General features: G+C 51.6%; 1 protein-coding gene across 1 annotated transcript in view; it reads right to left on the bottom strand.

The window, feature by feature from the left end:
* LOC135394256 (uncharacterized) overlaps nt 1-19,810 on the bottom strand; it is a 726,492-nt gene that overhangs the window by 90,078 nt on the left and 616,604 nt on the right. Inside the window, exon 13 of the mRNA XM_064624922.1 lies at nt 16,090-16,257. Coding sequence (XP_064480992.1) covers nt 16,090-16,257 — 168 coding nt within the window. The remainder of the gene's footprint in view (nt 1-16,089; nt 16,258-19,810) is intronic.

The raw sequence follows: 19,810 nt of genomic DNA on the forward strand, positions 1-19,810 counted from the left end.
CGCAGGGTCGAAAGTAGTGTCAAGTAGACTGGAGTAGAGTATAGGGTGACGTTGATACTCAGCGGTCTGCCTGCCGTGGGCAAGTTATTGCATAGCGTATGTTCTCAGCACCCCGGGGTGCCAGGACAGGGCGCAGGAACAAAGAGGTCCTTAGCACGTAGAGTAGCGTAGCACGGTGGATATCGAAAGACAGATCCATATTAAAATACGCCCGTGGAAGTGGTATACTACAGAGCACGTCACACGCACGTTAAAGTTGTAAATGTATGTTAGAGACGGGTGTGCACCCCTTTGTCTCGCAAAAAGTTGAGGTGTACTTGCTGAACGATATTTCAGTGATTTGAGCTGCCCATGAGATAGTAGATAATATCTACTAAGGCGGGTTCGGTGAATCCCACAGAACGAAATGTCTTGTGCAGTGCATGTCGCTCTCACAAGTAGGCACACCAGTGCATGAAGGCGTGCGTCCACCGCCATGTTGTTGCCTGGTCTCGTTAATGTTCAGTAGCACTACACGTTAAAGCCTCTGCCACGTTGAATTTCCAGATGTGGTTTCGTATGGCCTGTCGGCAACTGTATCGGCTTTGAGGAGTCCTGAATGCTGGCGTGGTTTGAGTGGCATCCCTTGCGAGGCGGCCAACCCCTACATTTCCCAGAACGTTCTTGTGAGTGTCCACTGCAGTGCGATAGTGCCTTGTTGGTAGCTGGCGCATTTGAGTTCGACCCTTGTCAGATATAACGCACCGTTCGCAGCCGTGTGAGATGCGGCAGATGGCCCTTTTGGTATCCTTGAGGATTACCGCTTCCGTATAGGGGCTCTCTTAGAAACGACAGTAAGAGCTTGGAAGATAGCAAATACCTCTGCCTCTGCTGAGGAGAGAACGGCGCCTATCTCTTCTGCCCAGGTGTGACTGTAAGCCAGGATGAAGTGGGCGTTCGCGCTCATCGTTCTGGATTTATCGACCGAAGCATCGGCGTACAACTGCAGGTGGTCGCAGTATCTCTCGGAGATGGAATCTGCAACGAGGGTCCAAGCCGCGTATTCTGGAATGGTGGACATTTTATGCATGTTGGGAAGTTGAACCTGATATGTCATGTCTGTGATGCTCCAGGATGCTTACTATGTGGAGAAGGAGGAGGTCTGGAGACAGCGGGTTGTAAAAGGTTAGTACGGTGGCCGAAAAACGACTCGATCTGCGTGCGGTTCTGTGATCACTGCAGCAGAGCTTTTCCTACAGAGGACTTATGAAGTCTTGCTATTTGTAATACACGTTGTTGGTGTTAAGAAGCTTTAGAGGTAAAGAGGGTGCCCCAGCGTAGGCGTCGTCGTTGCGAGCTGAGGGGTGTATGACTAGGGGACACCTCAATCCACGTCGCTGTAACTGCTCCGAGGTCTTCATTGCTGACTGACTCGAATTTGCGAGGGGAAGGCCACACAGGGTTTTCCACAACTGAGAAACTGCTGTTGGTTGGTGAATGGGGGGGGGGGGGAGAGAATGTACGTGAAGGGCAACCAGAGGCGCGACATCAAAGGCGACGAACAACTTTGAGAGAAACTTGACGCCACTTATTGATGTCGTTCACGTAGAGTGCCGAAGACAGCCAGCTGTCAATAACAACACCCAAAACTTTAGTGCTTTCACTTTGCCAAGGGATGATCCTGGCAGTGTAACTGGTTCGAGATATGACCAGGAGGCGCCTGGTCCAAAAAGCATGACCTACGGCTGCGGACATAGCTGCCGACAGCTGCGACTCCCTCCTGGTTGGCGTTCCAGAACGCTCCAGGCTTCTTCCCGTTTGCCCATGCAGATTCAAATGTCGTCAACGCAGACCGAGCACTTTAGCTCAGGCGTCACTATCAAGAGGGCGTCCGGAAGAACAGCCAGGATTAGATCGAAGAGAAGGAGCTTAGTACGCTCCTCCGGGGTAGCCTCAGGCTTTGGCGTTTATGGGATCTAAGGCTGCTGCAAAGACTCACTCTGAAGCCTCGGTTGGAGAGGAGACCATGAGCGCATGAAAGCAGATGCCTTGCTCCTGATGCCGCACGCCGTCTCTACAGCATGCATGGTAGAATTTATTACAACACTGTCGAGGGCGGTCTTGATGTCAAAGAAGACAGCTGCGTCCTTACATTCGCTTTCAGTCTTCGCCGAAGTTGGAAACAAAATCATATGGGGTGGCGAGGCTGCTCAGATGCCGCCGGAAAAATGTTTTTGGAAATGTGACGTTGTAGACAGTCACGGGTCAATTCTTGGACCAGAGAGCGAGTCCACGTCTGTCCCAGTTCACATCTAACTTTATTCTCCTTTTTTGCCCCAAACCACGAGACAGTCCGGCATCATCATCTTCCCTCTCGTCACACATGGCGGGGGCTTGAATGACATCGACCCGATGTTAAAATAGCTAAAATATATTTACATTACTAGACATGTTCTAATGACGACAATGATTAAAAACTGTCCAAGTAAGTTCTTCTCAGAACTCTCAAACCGCAGTTCCTACACAAAGTTCAAGCACAGAATTACGTCTGCGGTAGCTGAGCTAAAGGCTGAATGTAAGGCTTCAGCTTATCCACATGTACAATCTCTCGCCCACCGTTGCTGCCGAACTCTATTTCGTAGTTCACAGGCGAAAGCTTCGAAACAATCCTGTGTGGACCCTCGTAGACACTTCTCTTCTTCACACCAACTGGCGGTGTCTTGAGTAGCACCAGTTGATCCTTCTCAAAAGATATGTCGATCCGACGTTTGTCGAAAAGGCGCTTCTGTTTTTCTTGCGCTAGCTTTATGTGCTTCCCTGCAAGCTGACGCGCTTTTGCAAGGTTTTCGCGAACCTGCGCAGCAAAATTAGACGCATCGTGCAGTTCGGCCAACTGTCTTCGGTTGTACACTACGTCGAGAGGCAGAACGGCATCCCGCCCGTGCACCAAGTAAAACGGAGAGTACCTGGTGGTGTTCTGATAGCCGGTATTGTAGCAGAAGATCACGTAAGGAAGTACGTCCGGCCACTTTTCCCCGGTAGCTGTCAACAGTCTGATCATCTGCTTGATGGCCTTGTTGGCTCTTTCCACAAGTCCATTCGCAGCAGGATGATATGCTGTAGTTGCGGAGTGGTGGATGCCTCGGTGCTCGAGGTTCTTCTCCGTCGACTTCGCCATCATCTGTGTGCCGCGGTCCGTGATAATGGACGAAGGACACCCGTGTTTGAGGATGAGCCTGGACTCAATGAAAGCCTGTATCGTTGAGGCTTCTATGTTGGTGACAGGCTTAGCCTCGACGTACTTTGTGAGGTAGTCGATAGCTACGATCACATACTTGTATCTCCGTGAAGAAGGGAACGGTCCGATGATGTCGATACCCACCGTGTGAAACGCTGTTTCAGCTTGCACCGGCTGCAACAACCCATAGGGAGCTCTCGCGGACTTCATCCGCTGACAGAGGTCACATCCCTTGACATAGCATTTGACGTGGCGGTACATATTCGGCCAAAAGTACCGTTCGTGAATTCTTTCGAATGTTCTGCGTATACCCATGTGGCCGCCAAACTTTCCTGCGTGGTACTCCTCGAGAACCCTGTGCTGTTGCGTTTCGGGCAGGTACAGAAGGAAACGTTGTTGCGTGACCTTGCACTCCTTGTACAGTACCCCGTCGAAGATAACGAAACGATTTCCTATCCTCTTTTGCTGCTTTTTGGTTCCCGATCTAATCTCCAGAATATCCGTAATTTGCTTGCAAAATCCGTCGTTTTGCTGCTCTGCAGATATATTGACCGGGTCCAACTGAAGAGTCTGGCAGGAGACTGCTAGTACAGTTTCAACTGGGTCACTCTGTGGCGGTGAAATCCTCGAAAGACAGTCCGGGCCTGTGTGTGACGCTCCAGACTTGAAGACCACTTCAAAGTCGAACTCCTGGAGAATCAAGGACCAGCGTAACAATCCTTGATTGCCTTCTTTGTAACGTAAAACCCAACACAGCGCATGGTGGTCAGTCACGACCTGAAATTTCCTCCCCATTAGGTATGGTCGCAGCTGTTCCACTGCCCACTTGACTGCTAGGGCTTCCAACTCAGTGGATGTGTAATTCTCCTCCGCCGACTGAAGAGAGCGACTGAGGTACACGATTGGACGATAGTCCCCAAAACGATCCTCTTGTACTAGGATTGCTCCAAGTCCAAGTCGCGAGGCATCTGTGTGTACTTGAACGCCATATTTTTCATCGTCAGAGAAGTGCTTCAGCACAGGAGGCTCACATAACGCTGCCTTTAAAGCTTGAAGTGCTTCCTCTTGCTCCTGATTCCACTGGAATGGTACATCCTTTTTTAATAGCTTGCGGAGAGGTGCAGCTATCATACTGTGATTGGGGATGAACTTTCGGAAGTATGAAGTCAGTCCCAAGAACGACTGAAGCTCGGTCAGGTTTCGCGGAGTCGGGAACTTTGAGACTGCTGCCATCTTCTCGGGATCAGGGGATATACCTTCATGGCTAACGATATGGCCCAGGTAAGCAACGGCACCGCAGAAGAAGAAGCACTTCTTTGGTTTGAACTTCAGGTTGGCTTCAGCGAACCGTGTGAAAACCTCTTGCAGGTCGGATACATGGTCTTCGAATGTTTTGCTGTATACCACGCAGTCATCCATGTATACGAGGGCGCTCTTATACTTGATGCCGGCGATGATATTGTCAACAACGCGCTGGCATGTCGCAGGAGCTCCTTTTAACCCGAATGGCATTCTGAGGTATTCGTAGAGGCCCCACTGCGTAATGAAAGCAGTCTTCGCTGTGTCTTCTGGATTCATCTTGATTTGGTGGAATCCCGAGAGAAGATCGAGCGTAGAAAAGTACTTGCTTCCACTAAGAGCTGCAAGGGCATCATCAATGCGTGGGAGGGGATAGACGTCGTTTTCTGTCACAGAGTTCAAAGTTCTATAATCCACACACATCCTTGTGGAGCCGTCTTTCTTCTTCACCAATACCAAGGGTGACGCCCATGGGCTACGGGATGGCTTAATGATCTTTGCCTTCATAAGGTCTGTTACCATAGCCATGGTCAGATCCCGCTGTGCCGGCGACAACCGCCGTGGTCTTTGGGAAATAGGAGCAGAGTTCCCCGTATTTATGGAGTGGTGATGCAGATCGCAGCATCCCAAGTCCATAGAATCCTTGGCAAAGTTTCCTTGGTTACGAGAGAGTAAGGCCCTCACGGTTTCTTCCTCCTGTGGCGACAACGATATGCCGATGTTGAACATGATGCCACGTATGTCAACTTCGTTTGTTCGCGAGCGGACGATCGAAGGGTCCTCTCTCTCTTCACCCAGTGGAGGGCATGCAACTTTATGCACGACCTGCATGTCTTCTTCAGTGAGGGGAACCTCTTCCAGAGCTGTCACCTTCTCAGCCACGCCAACAGTTGTGTCTTCCATCAGTACTGCTGGACGCAAGGACGTGTTCATCATCAGTACCTGGAACGTATCTTTCTCTGTGATACCGGGCTGTACACTTAGTAGTTGACGACGAAGGGCTGCTCCGGTTCCGCTGATTTCGTAGAGGTCACCAGTCGCTGAAGGAAAGTCGGCGCGTACCCGTATGTACTTTCTTGTCAAGGGAGGCACGATTTGTTGCGAAACTGAGTAGACCTTCAGTGTCGGCTCGCCGAAAACCCCGAAAGAGTTCGTGGCCCAGTTGATAACTGCTTTGGACAAGCGCAGAAAGTCGTCTCCCAGTAGAATGTCGTCTTCCAACCCCGAAACCACAATGAAGGCCAGCGTGAACTTTTCACCGTCGACTTCGACTTCACATTTCGTTTCACCGAGAACGCCCAAGGGTTGTCCATTGGCCGCTATCAGGTGAGCTGTGGTTGGTAACATTTCGAGGGGTAGCCTCCGTAGAACCCTGTCGCTGATCAAACAGCGAGACGATCCAGAGTCCAGAAGAGCTGGAAAGCTGTATGCACTCAGTCGTATTGGGATACGTTTCAGACCCGCAGATTTGGAGCACGTTATGCGCTGGACTTCCGATACCTCCCTGCAGGTGGTAGAGGCATCACGTGGTCGTTTCCCGCTACTGTACCACTTGCTGCTTGTGAGAACAGGCGCTGCCACTCCAGGTACTCTTGAGACAAAGGTTCAGGACACCAGGTGACAAAATGACCCATCTTCTTGCAGTTCAGGCATAACCTTTCCACATCTTTCTTTTGGGACCGGTCTGAACGTGCGGTATCAGATCTGACAAAAGCCCTAGCTTTAGAGGTTTGTGGTCCTTTCGGTGCTTTCGGACTTTCGTTCCCTTTCGCTGTGTGCGTAGGCTTGCGTGCTTCGTCCTGATGCATCGCCCTGCCCTTGTCTTGAGTCTCCACTCGCAGAACCTTCTCTTTCGGCTTCTCCGAGGGTGCGAAATTCCGGTCATACTTCAGGAAAGATGACATCATCTTATCCAGCGACTTGAAGGTCTTGTCGAAGTAATGGCGCTTGGGTTGACTTGCTAGTGAGGAAAGAATTATCGTGCATTTCTTCCTCTGTGCCGTCAAATGAGCAGTCCTCTAAGAGCTGAAGCTTCTCAACTGCGTACTCCGTGCAGGATTCACCAAGCTTCTGACAGCGTGCGAACATCTTCTGCCGATTTTCGACTGGGCTGTCCAAGTGATGACGACGGAAAAGACGCTTCATGTCATCCCAAGTCTGGACCTTCTCTCTCAAAAGCTCGTAGCGCATCCACGCAAAATCCTTCGCAGGGAGCTTCGAAGTAAGCAGTGGAACAGCTGTTTCATCAGGGATTTGGTAAATCTTCATCCAAAAATCCACTTGATGGAACCAGCCGACGATATCTTTGGTCAATGTCGGCGCAGCGCTCACCGCTGCTGTCGTTAGACGCTGATCCTTAACCGCACCCTCATTCTGCAACTTCATTTGGTCGGTCGCCTTTGCCTTCCCTTTCTGCTTTCGGGCAGGTTTCTTCTTTGGCTCCGACTCCTCATCGGTGCCGCAGAGGCTGCTTTCACGGGATACTTGCTGCTCCAGGTGGTCAATTCTCCCGATCAAAGGAGCCAGGAGTGAAGAAATAAGGGTTTCCGTTGCCTGAATGATGTTCTCTCCGTTCGCGTCATCTTGAGCTTGAGTGGAAGACCCAGACTGTTGCCTAGGCTCTCTGTCGTGTGACTGTTCCAACGAAGTCAAACGTTGATGGAGTTCCTCAACTTGAATTGTCAAGAGAGAGACGTTGTCCAATGCGTTCTTGTACGCTGTAGCTTTGCCTTCATCATCCAAGTGAAGGAACGCTTCCCTGTCTTCTGTCATGGCTGATGGAACGTTCCGGCGAGGCCTACGTGGCTCAGTCTGAAGAGGTGGAAGAATCGTTGGCTTTAGCGATCTTCGTCCCCACATTCACCTGGCATAATCGTAGTCGTTAGCGCTGCCTTCCCTGGTCCCCGTTCGGGCGCCAAGTTGTGACGTTGTAGACCGTAACGGGTCAATTCTTGGACCAGAGAGCGAGTCCACGTCTGTCCCAGTTCACATCTAACTTTATCTCTTCTTCTTCTTCCACCACTAGGAACAGTGGCCGCCAGCCACACAGGGCGATTGGCCAGGGTTTGGTGCGGACTAATCTCTAGAGGCTCATGAGACCCACGGTGACATGTTAGTAGAAGGAAGCCATAGCAGAGGGGAGGGAGGAAGCGGGAGGTACAAGATGTTTCAGAAGCGGCCGCAGATGGTCAGAAAGGCGGCGGCTCTCGACGCTATTTCAAACCGCCACTTTTCGGTGTGGGAGGCTCCAAATGACAGGATGGCGTCCAGGGAGAGGGGAACCCCTTGCCTAGCCAGCGGCTGGGCAAGGTAGATAAGGTGGGAGCGGTCGTAGAGGGGGCAGTGCAGGAGAAAGTGCTCTACAGTTTCCTCTTGACCGCAGTGGACGCACGCAGGAGAGCGGCTGACACCCGCGCGGTGCAGGTAAAAGTTCAGAGGAAGGGCTAGACAGCGCAGTCGAGTCAGCAAGACTTCTACATGACGGGAGACGCAGCGGTCAGCCTGCCAAGCGTGGGAAAGATGGGCGTACCGGGCTGGCAGAGAGCGGAGAGCGGTCAGCTCCAGCAGCCGTCTATACCTGGCCCGCGTGATAGAGGGCAGGGGCGGAAGGACGTCAATGATAGGGCCGGAGAGGGAAATTTTTGCAAGGTTGTCCGCCAACTCGTTGGGAGATAGGCCACAGTGCCCAGGAATCCATGTCAGGACCACCTCCGTGATGTGGCTAGGACTCAGGGCCTGCAGGAGCTCGAGCCACTCGCTGGGGGGGCTGGCTAGGGCAGTGATGACCGACAGGGAGTCGGACAAAAGTAGGATCCTGGGAAATGTAAGGGGCGCCATTCTGAGAGCCAGTATCATGGCGAGGAGTTCGCTCTCGAACACGGGAGTGTAGTCAGGGAGGCGGATGGGGCAGTGACAGTCGAGCGGTCGAGCTGAGGGAAGACGACGCCGGCACCCGCTAGCTGAGCCGAGACCGAGGCATCTGTCGCGACAACAACGTGAGATGGGAACTGGTTGATGTGCGCCGAGAGGAGGGCTTCAAGCCGGGGAGACGGAGCGTAGGCAACGCCGGGCTGGAACGCGTCGGCAACTCGCAGGGCCATGGACGAGACCGGACAGATGGGCGCAGGAGGGGCAGTCAGAGAAGTATTCAGCGAGGCTAGAAGGGATTCGACAAAGACGAGCTGCGGGGTGTTGGATTTTCGCCACCTCCGGGCGATCCACTGGGCCCGATCCCTGAGAGACTGGTTCTGTCTGGAGGCTAATGGGCTCTGGCAGAGCGAGAGGAAGGTGTTCACAGTGAGTAGGCGGAACCGAGTCTTCAGAGGGGGAATGCGGGCTTCGGCATACAGCGCCTGGTTGGCCGTGTACTTGGGGAGGCCCATGCACAGGCGGAGGGCTCTCCTTTCTACGGCGAATAGCCTGCTCAGACGGTAGTCGGGGAGGTGCGAGAAGACGACACACCCAAACTCAAGAATTGGCCGTACGTAGCACTTGTACAGGAAGAGCAGGGTGCTCCTGCGCATACCACAGCGGGCGCTGGCGCTGCGGAGGATTGTGCCAATTGCTTTCGAAGCCTTCTGGCTTATGACTTCCACATGATGGTCCCAGTGGAGCATGTGATCATACCAGACGCCTAGGTAGCGCAGCAGGTTGGTCTGGCGAATGGTCTGGCCGGCAACATCCAGAATGATGGTCACAGCTCCTCCAGTCCAGTTGGTCTGGGGGAACACCAGGACTGCAGATTTCTGGACGTTCAACGTGAGGTGGACGGAACGCATCCAGGATGACAGCGCGAGGAGATATTCTTGCAGTTTCTCACGTAGCGTATGCAGCGATAGAGAGCTGGAGAAGAAGGCAATATCGTCCGCATAGGTCAGGGTGAGGACGCCCGGGTCGAGAGGTAGGGAACTCATCAAAATGTTAAACAGCAGTGGCGAAAGGACGGACCCCTGGGGGACGCCCCTCTGCTGCGGATGCGAAGATGAGACAAAGCGTCCATCCGAGCAAAAGAATGCTCGTCCAGTGAGGAAGCCGCAAACCCATGAAACGATGTACGGGGGAATGTTGAGAGCTACCATACGATGGAGGAGGACGTTGTGTTCCACGCTATCGTAGGCCTTCGCCACATCCAAGGTAACCAGGGCAGACATCTTCCCACACTCACGCGCAAGGCAAATCTGGCTTTCCAGGTTGGCGTGCGCCATCCAGATTGAGCAACGGGGGCGAAAGCCGATCTGGCTGTCATTGAGCGCTGAAGAGGCTTCCAAGAAGGAAGAGAGCCGGCGGTGCAGAATCCGCTCAATGGTCTTGCAGAGGACGGATGTCAAGGCAATCGGGCGAATGTTATCCATGGCCAAGCCCCTCGAGGCGATCTTCTTGACTATAACCACCTTAGACACCTTCCAGTCATCCGGTATCCACGAGTGTTCGATGGAGACGTTCGCAATGTTCAGGAGCTCCTCGGGATGGGCAGCCCACAGGGACCTCACCATTCTGCCTGAGACGCCGTCCGGGCCGGGAGCCGAGCTTGGAAGAGCGCGCACCACTGAGTCAAGTTCCTCTGCAGAAACAGCAACGAAGCCGGACGACGACGTCACGGGAGGCTGCCGCGCGCAGGAAGTAGAGCGTTGGAAGCGGAGAGCCAGACCCCCGGCGATATCTTCCAGCTGGGCCCTCGCCGCGTCATCGGACATGACGAGAGAGTCAGGGGGGAATCCTGAGGAGAGAGACCTGCTGATATTGGAAACGTGCCTGTGTAGGGCTTTCCTGTTCTTCGGGCCGGAGAGGAATGCGTTTCGTTCAGTGAAAAAGGCCCGCTTTGCCGCAGAGATGGTACGCCTGAACACGGCTTTATGGAATTGGTAATTTTTCCAATTCACGTAGCATGTATTTGCGAGCACCTGTTTCCAAGCGGCCTTGCGGCGCCGGTAGGCCCTTGCGCAATCAGCATTCCACCATGGCGCACAGCCTGACGGCGATCGCTTGTCGATGCGGAATGTGGATGACGCTATCGAGCGGGTCAGCGAGGAGGCAGCACTTATAGCACGGTTGACGGGCGGGAGCTCAGAGCTGCCCTCCAGGAGGCGGGCCAGGTTCTTGTCTTGCAGGGAGTAATTACAGAGGGAGCGCGAGGTAGCAGCGAGTCTTGCCGGTATGACCACTTCAAAGAAGACGGGAAGGTGGTCACTGTTAGAGCCCGAGGCCAGCGTGCGCCACGAAGATAGGCGGGCTGCAGTCGAATGCAACGTGAGATCGAGCACCGACCTAGCGGTGCCACGCAGAAACGTCGGGGATCCATCATTTGCAACACTGAGGTTATGACGACATATCCATTCCCACAGCTCTCTGCCGCTAGAGTCAGTCTTGGAACCCCACGAAACATGATGGGAGTTGAAATCACCGGCGACGATGTACCGCTGAGAGACATGAGAGAGTGCGCCACTGAGCGCCGAGGGTGACTGGAAGCCAGCCGGACAGTACACATTGAAGACATCCAGGGGGCCGAAGCGTGGGAGAGTAACCCGCACCGCGAGGGCTTCGCAAAGAGGGGACAGGGTTTGCCACACAACGTGGGCAGAATGCACTAGGCGAAGGGAGATGAGCGTTAACAGACCTCCTCCCCGTCCCACGGGCCGGTCCAGGCGAAATACCTGGAAGCCCGGAAAGGAAAAGGACCGTCGGGGGGATAGCCACGTTTCTTGAAGGAGAATGAGGTCAGGAGAGCAGTTCGAGACAAGCGTGTGGAGGTCGGGTAGAGCTGAAGAAATCGCAAGACAGTTCCACTGTAAGACGCGCAGGCTACTCATCACCCAGTAAGGATTGAGCGACTGCGGCAGCAAGGACGTCGTCACCAGTATTCGGGCGGCTACCCTTCTTTGACCGCTTGCCATGGGGCTTTTCGCAGGGGCTGCACCACATTAGCGCAGACGAGGCGTCACGCTTGGAGTTGGAGGAGGACGCATCCATGGCCTCGTGGGACGAGGCTGGGCACACGCGGCCAGGCTGGGCGGCGGCCGATGAGCAGGAGGGAGAGCAGGGTTCACAGGGCTGAGGAGAAGGATCAGCCGAGGGCACAGCGGCTACAGCCACTTGTTTGTTGCCGGAGATGGCGTTGACCGTCTCAGAAAGGGCCGAAGAGAGGGATGCAACCATGGCGCAGAGTGAGTCGAGTTCCGCTCTAACCTTCGAGACTGCAGCCTCGACGGCGGCATCAATCATCTTCTGAAGCCTATCGCCAGGGAATGGGGACTGGACAGCTTGCTGGGTTCTGGCAGCGAAATCCGAACCGCGCCTCTTCAAGGCAGCAGCCGCTTCCGCCCGTGAACAGTGGCGAGCATCCATGACCTCTAACAAGGAAGACTCTTGCTCACGGCAAGGGCATGATTGGTTGTCGGCAGAGTGCTTCCCGCCGCAGAGGCAACATTTCGGGGAGACACTAACAGGGCACGTGGGCTCGTCATGGCCGTCGCCGCAGTGGCGGCAGCGGGGATCAGATCTGCAGTTTTTGGTGGTATGTCCGAATCGGAAGCATCGCTTGCACTGAAGCGGTCTTCGCTTGTAGGTGTCTACACAGAAGATGAGTGGCCAGGACTTGATTTCAGATGGGCAGGCGAGTCCCGCAAAGGACACAACTACGGACTGGGTTGGGATACGCCGATCGTTGTCAAGCCTGCTGCAGCGGTACGCGTCGAGGGCACCAGCGTCGGAGAAGAGCTCGAGGACTTCAGTAGCGGGAAGAGAGACGTCGACGCCCCTCACCACCCCTCTGACACAGGCGAGATGGTGCGGGATGAATGCCTCCACCGGCTGCCTGCCGAAGGTGGAAGTTGACAGGAGCGAGCGGATGACGTTGACGTTGTCAGATTTGCAGATGATGCCATCTCTTCCATATTGGCGCACTTCGGCGATGTCCCGGAACTCAGGAGTAATGGCTTCCAGGCCTTGAAGCAGAGATTTCGGGTTCTTGGACCGGATGACAGAGCCATCGGTAGGCTTGATTGCGACTGGGATGGACGTGAGGCCGTTGGCCTGGAAGAGGCTCAGGGGGACTGAGCGAATGTCCACAGACGCCGACCAGTAAGGGTCGGGCCCGCTGCGAGCAGCGGTCGCCATCGCCGCGCGTCTCACCAACCGGCGAGGTAAGCAGCGTCGCAACCGAGGGAGAAACAGAGGAGGCCAGACAGGCCTGAGCTTGCAGATAGGGCAAACAAGCTCCAACAACAAAAGGGATTGCCGCACTAGAGCAACAGAGGAACAGCCTTCTTCGCTGCTGTTCGAGATGGAACTTTATTCTCCTTTTTTTGCCCCAAACCACGAGACAGTCCGGCATCATCTTCTTCCCTCTCGTCACAGGAAAAAAGTGTTTTTTTCTTTTTTTCCAAAAGCCAGCAGATCTGTCTGTGGAGCATATCCTATCGATTAGCTTACTGAACCATGAGGTGAAGGAGATCACACGAGATGACACGGTATGACCTTACAGCTGCTTTGCCGCTCCTAATTGTATGGGCACAACGGTACTCTAACGCAGAGAAGGGCAAACGGACCCGCTACTCTAAACTTAATTTATGTTGATGACAGACTCACGACAGACTCGCGTGAGTTTGTCGTGTGTTCTTCTCGTCCTGTGTTCTCCCTCAAACTCAGGGCAATGTTCACATGAAGTCAACACCCGCTAGCTTGCCGGCTCCTGTTGTGTTCATTAATTTATGTGCTTCGGGAGGCGTAAAACGGTCTCGTTCGGAAGGTTACGTAGAGCTTGATGACGGCTCCAGGTGCAGACTACATCAGATTCCACAGCGCAAGAGGAAGCTCAGATGCTGTTCAAGGGTGACCTAAGACATTTTGTTGGCACGTGAGGTCCTGCACCGGGAACTTCTGTGTCTTCCCCAGACCCATCAGCAAAGGCTTCGGCAAGTTAGGAAACATTTGTGTCCTTTGCCACCACAAATGTCTGGGTGGCTCGCTAAGTCCCATCATGGAGCCTGCCACGTCCTAGATTTTTCTAGCTGGGGAGTGACAGCTTAGCGACGCTAGAGAGGATTTCAATTGCTGGCGCTGCAGGGTGCTCGTGTAGCGCCGGAGAACAGCGGGGATGCGCCGATATTCAGTGGGGAGTTCAGGGCTTTATGGTTTGCGGAGAGTTCGCTGTGCGGGCTGCACATAGGCGAAGGTGAGGTACAGGTTGGGCTTGGGTCCTTGGGGTGATGGTTATCCGAGTGCGAGCACTTTTGCTTCTTTTTTTTTTCTGTTGTTCATCTCGTTTTTGTTGCCGAGTTGGTTTTGTTTAGGCTAGGGTGATTTTGATCGGGAAATGGTCACCACCCCAATAGTCGAAACCGAACGCAGAGTGCGCAGGGATGTCGGACATGTGCAGTGTGAAATCAATTCCGCTAGAATGTGGCGGCTTAAAAAATGTTTGTTCCCGCTGGCGCCGTGTCAGGTTAATCCTCATCATCATTGTCATTATGTCGTCGCGTGTCTTTTTGTTTTTCGTTTTCCTCTAGTCAAGAAAATAAAGCACCTGGTGCTATTTTTGAGTTTCGTGCCAGACGAGAAGGAGGAAGGTTGTCGGCTCAGTCTCTTCTCGTGGCGGTATTCTCAAAAGAGCTTAACATATTCCGTAAAGCTTCAACAGTTCCTCTGTGTTGGCTACCAGGAGACCACTGTCACACAAGGAGTGGAGGATAAGTTAGCCACGCTAGCCAGTCTTGACCCCCATAAGGAGTGGTGGACTGAGGGAACAACAGGCGTCAGAAACGGCTCTGCACAACTTACGTTCGCCAAGATGGCGTGGCTTCGAATTAAGCTTCGTTCTATCGTGCGCTCCTCTTGAGTCGTCGTCTTCTACACTAGACCACTGCTTCCATACTCACACTAGCTTTCCTCAGAAAGTTGGGGTCAAAATGTCTGATGAGTGTCTGATGTGAGGCCTGGCATAAATGCACAGAACGGTGAGGACATGTTTGCCAAGTTGCACCTTCACAGCTACGAACTCGGTAGCATTGGAGACAAGTTGATTTTTGGATAGCTGGCGACAAGGTAGTTGGTTTTCTACAAACAACGCAGCACAGCCATGCTTGAAATGAGGTATATGGAAGAGCAAGCGTTCTTCACGTAAATTCAAATAAAGGTTACGATTACGATTAAGATTGCGACATAACCAGGTAACCATCTGGAAGGTTGGCTTCGTGAGTGGCTATGACATTGTTGTGTGTCTTCTGGAGACGCTGGTTCAAATCATGGGTCTCGGTCGGAGCCAATTCCACTTAATTTTGTGAAAACGGCCCATAAAGAAACCGGGGGCCTGGGAACACCGTGTTGATCAGGCGCTCCCTGGGGTGCTTTACTGGGGAGTATTACGCCCCAAGGAAGCTTGTTAGCACGGATTGGAGAGGTAGGAGCAGTGACAGGACGGAGCGGACGCCAGCTGGAACCCATGTTCAGTCAAGGAGCGCATTCGAGGTAACAAAGGCGAAGTTTATGACGACATAAAGTAGAGATTGGCGAGTTTGCGCCAGAGGCTTATGTTCAGGTCTTGGGCGGCAGGTATTTTTGAGACCCGTCGTGAGAGCTGAGGGCTCTCTTCCCATTTAGCGGGCAAAGGGGATGTGCACCGAGAACGCTTACTGACGGCTTGCTCCACCGACGAATTGTTTTGTGATATGACTTCACGTGTGGCAGTGATTTTGCCAACTGGAGACTTTCTTGGGGCTTGGGAGCCTCCTGCTCAACCTGACCTGTAGGACAGCTAGCGGTGCTCTGTGAGACTTTCTGTTGGTTGAGCAGTCGACGCCTGTTTAGTAGGACCCCATTGTGTGCCGATGTGGGGTTTCGCTTCATAGGAAAACTTGAATGATCACCTCCTAAGGCCCTCAAATGATGGTAATGACGACGACGATGACAAGTTGGCGCATGAGCCACTAACCTTAAATGTGAAAGCTCCCAATGAAAACAACAACACTTTATTTTAATTATGACAATTAGGACTACTATCACATGGTAATGAGCTCATTGCAATCGCAGCACACTCAAAGCTTAGAAAACCAGAGCCTGCCACTGGTACCTTAAATATTTACGCGTATTTTATTCTGTATTGAGGAGTAAACACCTACAAATGGTATTTACAAATATAGGTGCAATTCTGCACGATGTATTTATCCCAAACAGCACAATACTTTGGCCTGATATTGGCTAGATATTGGTAATACTGGTTGCATATCTGCCCAGTATTCGACTAGTATTGCCGATGTCCAGCCAACATCGGGCATGATTGAATTACGTGAATACATTAGATTGCAGTCTGTTACACGCTTTTTAGCATTTGTATCTCTTTCCAGCTATTGTATTCTGCACACTTCTTGTATCTTCCACACTGTAGCTGAGATAGAAGTTGGCAGTACTTTTGAAATAAATAAATGAAATAAATAATGGCGCACCGCGGCTCCGACCCACAGGCTGTCGTACGACTAACGAGTTGAAAGATCGATTGACATAGAAGCACAACAGCGACATATTCCCGCTGTAATGGCGTTGACGCCTACATCGCTGTTGGATTATGGGTTTGAACCACTTACTATGTGAGAGTTGTTAGCTAGCAGATCAGCCCCGAGAGCGTCTTTTCCAACGGCAGATACCAGTAGTGCCCCTGGAGAACCCAGCAGTCGACTCATGCAATCGGCCAGGTTGCGTCCCACACCGCCGAATGCACGGCGGACCATTCCGGCGTGTGTACTTCCATCCAACTGCAGCAAAAGGAACAGAGAAGGAAAAACAAAATTCATCAGTAACGTTCCTCGTGCATTTAATGCTATTTACGGTGACTGGAGTCCTGTCCCCTCAAAGTAATATAACTTAAAGGGGCACCAACGTGCAAGAATTTCTCCTCGTGAAATGAACGATGCGGTTACCTTGACATCAATACAAAAGGAACGAGATTCACCGGCCACGTCGTTCCTGATCTATGCCCGGATGAAAACGCCAATTTCCCTTCCCTCTTCTGAGGATTGGACTCCTCAAACAATCTCCCGCCATGATTGGGCAAACCGTTTGAGGAGACCAATGACAGGCCGCTCCGCAAGCAAGACCGGCCCTTTTTGAGAAAGAGAGAAGAGGGAAAGCGTAAATTGCGTCGTAATTGCTTCATTGGCGAATAAATCACGAGCGACACAACGGATGAATTGCGTTATTTTTGTATTGCTGTCAGCGAAGTGGCTCCTTTGATTTTTTATTTGATTTATTACTGATGATTTATTTTTATTATTTTGTATTTTGCGGAATTTTTGCACTTGAAACCGTGTATTCAGACGAACGACATTCCCCAGAATACTACAGTGGAAGATGCGGATAACGTCATAGTATTCTGCTGTCACGTGTCAACGTCGTGTCTTCACATACACTGCTAACCGTGGGGAATATCCTGCGACACGGCACCAAGATATTCCGTAACGGACGACAGGAAAAGACGATGTCATCTGCTAAGTGTTGTCCGCTAAGTCCTAGGTACACAACTCTCGATATTCCGGCACCGTGTGAATGCTCAACAGAACACAGGACGGAACTTCGGCTCCGTGAACGTGTTTTAGCGTTTTCTTCCACTAGAATCTTCCACGAGGATGTCGCTCGTGTGCATAGACGATATAGTTCCCCTTTGATGCATACAACGTTATTCTATACGTTCAAATCTGCTACGCTTTCAGGTTTAGGAAATGTAACTCTCCTGCAAGTCAATCTACGTGGAAGCTACGTGCACTCTAAAAACGGAACTTCACCGCATAGCACGCTGTGCTTCAACCATTGCCACGAATGATAGGGTTATCTGAGAGTCACTGAATACCTCCAGAGTACTGCAACTGATGTACGACCACGGTTTCGACCACGCTTTTGCGTCTCACTTGACTACAATGGATCAAGGCCTTCCAAAATCGCACGTGTGTCAACGCTCTGCAATTCACGATCTCAAAATACGTTTGCCACAGCCTACACTCTAAAAACAGAGGGGGGGGGGGGCGGAGAGGAGCGGTGTGATGGCAGGATAGGCTCGCCGTTGTTGGCCACGCAGAAGTGGTCGTCGTCACGACTATAGCCAAAAAAAAAAAAAAGAAAAAGAAGAAGAACGCAAAGCAAAACAAAACAGAACTTCACCGCATAGCACGCTGTGCGCCAACCAATGATTCGAAGAGAGAGGTGGGCGTATGCCTTTTTGTGGCAATTTGGATATATGAAAATTGCCACAAAAAGGCGTACGCCCCCTCTCTCTTCGAATCAGAAGCGATAACACTATCTTTCTTGGCAACGGTTGGCACACAGCGTGCTATGCGGTGAAGTGCTATTTTTAGAGTGTACGGTCGTTTTGCCTGGGCGGAAAGAAACTGCGCCCTTAAAAATGAACTTCACCGCTTGGCACTCTTCTAGCCAACCATCATCTCGAATGACATCGGTCTCTCCCCTGGTTTGTTGAAAACGGGAGACGTACGCCTTTTTTCGTACCGCTTATGCAGTACATAATTGGTAGTACAATAAAGGCGTATGGCTCCCGTTTTCAACAAATCAAGCGCGGGAACGATGTCACTTGGGATAATAGTTGGCTAGAAGAGTGCTAAGCGGTGAAGTTCATTTATAAGAATGTGCGGTTCACTGGCGTGTCAACAAAATGCCGCCCAGTTGCAGATTTTGTCCAATTGGAGAGCGGCGCTCTCTATGTTGCCAGACGGCTGTCGGCATAGTGCCGGGGAAAATGAATGCAACGCTCTGAGCAAAGCTATTCAGTGACTCTAGGTTATCCCTTCTGATTCGAAGAGAGAGATAGAGGCGTACGCCACAAAAAGGCGTACGACACCCTCTCTTTCGTATCCATTATGGAGCTGCCGTATCTACGCTCTTAAAAATGAACCCGCATAGCACGCTCCTAGCCAACCATCATCTCGAATGATATTGTTATCTTCCCTGATTTGTTGAAAACGGGAGGCGTACGCCTTTTCGTGACAATTATGAACAGCATGAGTGTCACAAAAAAGGCGTACGCCTCTCGTTTTCAACAAATCCGGGCAAATAACGATATCATTCGAGATGATGGTTCGGTCCGCTTCGTAAAGCGCATTATGTATTTCACCGGGACTGCTCCACGGCGTGGCACGCGCGTGCACGTGCAGTATGGACGAAAAACACCGATGCACGAGCTGAAGCGTCGTTCACTGCTTAGTGCCGAAGCAAGAAAGAGTCCGGTATAATTTTTATTGTAGCTTCGTAACGGAATCGAAGTTTTGAACTATTATAACAAGTACGAAATCAACATAGTGTGTAACGTAATTTGAAGTAAACTTGTTATTGCATTTTAGGGCCCCTTTAACAATGTGATGTCACCCAACTTCAACAAGAAACAGAGCGGTTGGCTTATCATCGTTTTCGGAACTGTTATCGTGAACACTTTCTGATGTAATTAAAACTCGCTAATATGCGCAGTTGGTGTTGGACGATATTCCGACAAGTGTTGCAGAAAGGATCTCCGTCGCAATATCTTCGTATTTACAAGGGGGCTGTGCTTTGCAACAGATAATCGTCTGCTCCCCTTTCATTGTGAGTACAACAGAGGCCACTTGTATTGCCAACTGTATAGGATGGAACAAGCGCCACATTGCCACATTGCCTTTGCTTGAGCGTTTTCACGATTCTGCAGGCGTACACTGTGTCGTACTGTTAACTGTGCGGGACTGCGTGAAAACTGTGCAAGAGGTACTTATATGATGAAATTCTGTTTTTAGGGTGTGTACTTGGAATCAACGATGCTGTTTTTCAACGATGCTGTATCCACGATGCAACGAATTTTCATGTAACTTCCACTGCCTGCTTTAGAGTATAAAACCCACCGTAGGAAAAATAGTAAAGGATATTTGCGATTGGAAAAAGGGCGTGGGGGGGGGGGGAGAGAAAGGTATTTCACAGCTGTAGATGATGTCTGAGTCTGTCTGTAGCCCTAGCTTTATGAGTACGTGCACATCATTGCGTCTGTACATCGATATGAAGAGAAAACTGTACATCATCGTCTTCGTATGCGCTTCTCTTAGCATACTTGCGCATATTTTTTCCTTATGCGTACGCAGAAGTATTAAAGACAGCGCGACTACTCGAACTTTATGAAATACATTATGCGAACGCGATTCGACTTTCATGTGATTATTTTACTTCAGACGTTCTCGAGCATTGTTGGGTTCTTTGGAACGGCAGCAGCAACAAGAGGAGCTGCAGTGCAGAGGTAGCGAATGAATGAATAAATAAATAAATAAAAGATGAGGAAGGAGA

This window comes from Ornithodoros turicata, chromosome 5, assembly GCF_037126465.1.
Source record: "Ornithodoros turicata isolate Travis chromosome 5, ASM3712646v1, whole genome shotgun sequence".
In the NCBI taxonomy this organism is placed as follows: Eukaryota; Metazoa; Arthropoda; class Arachnida; order Ixodida; family Argasidae; genus Ornithodoros; species Ornithodoros turicata.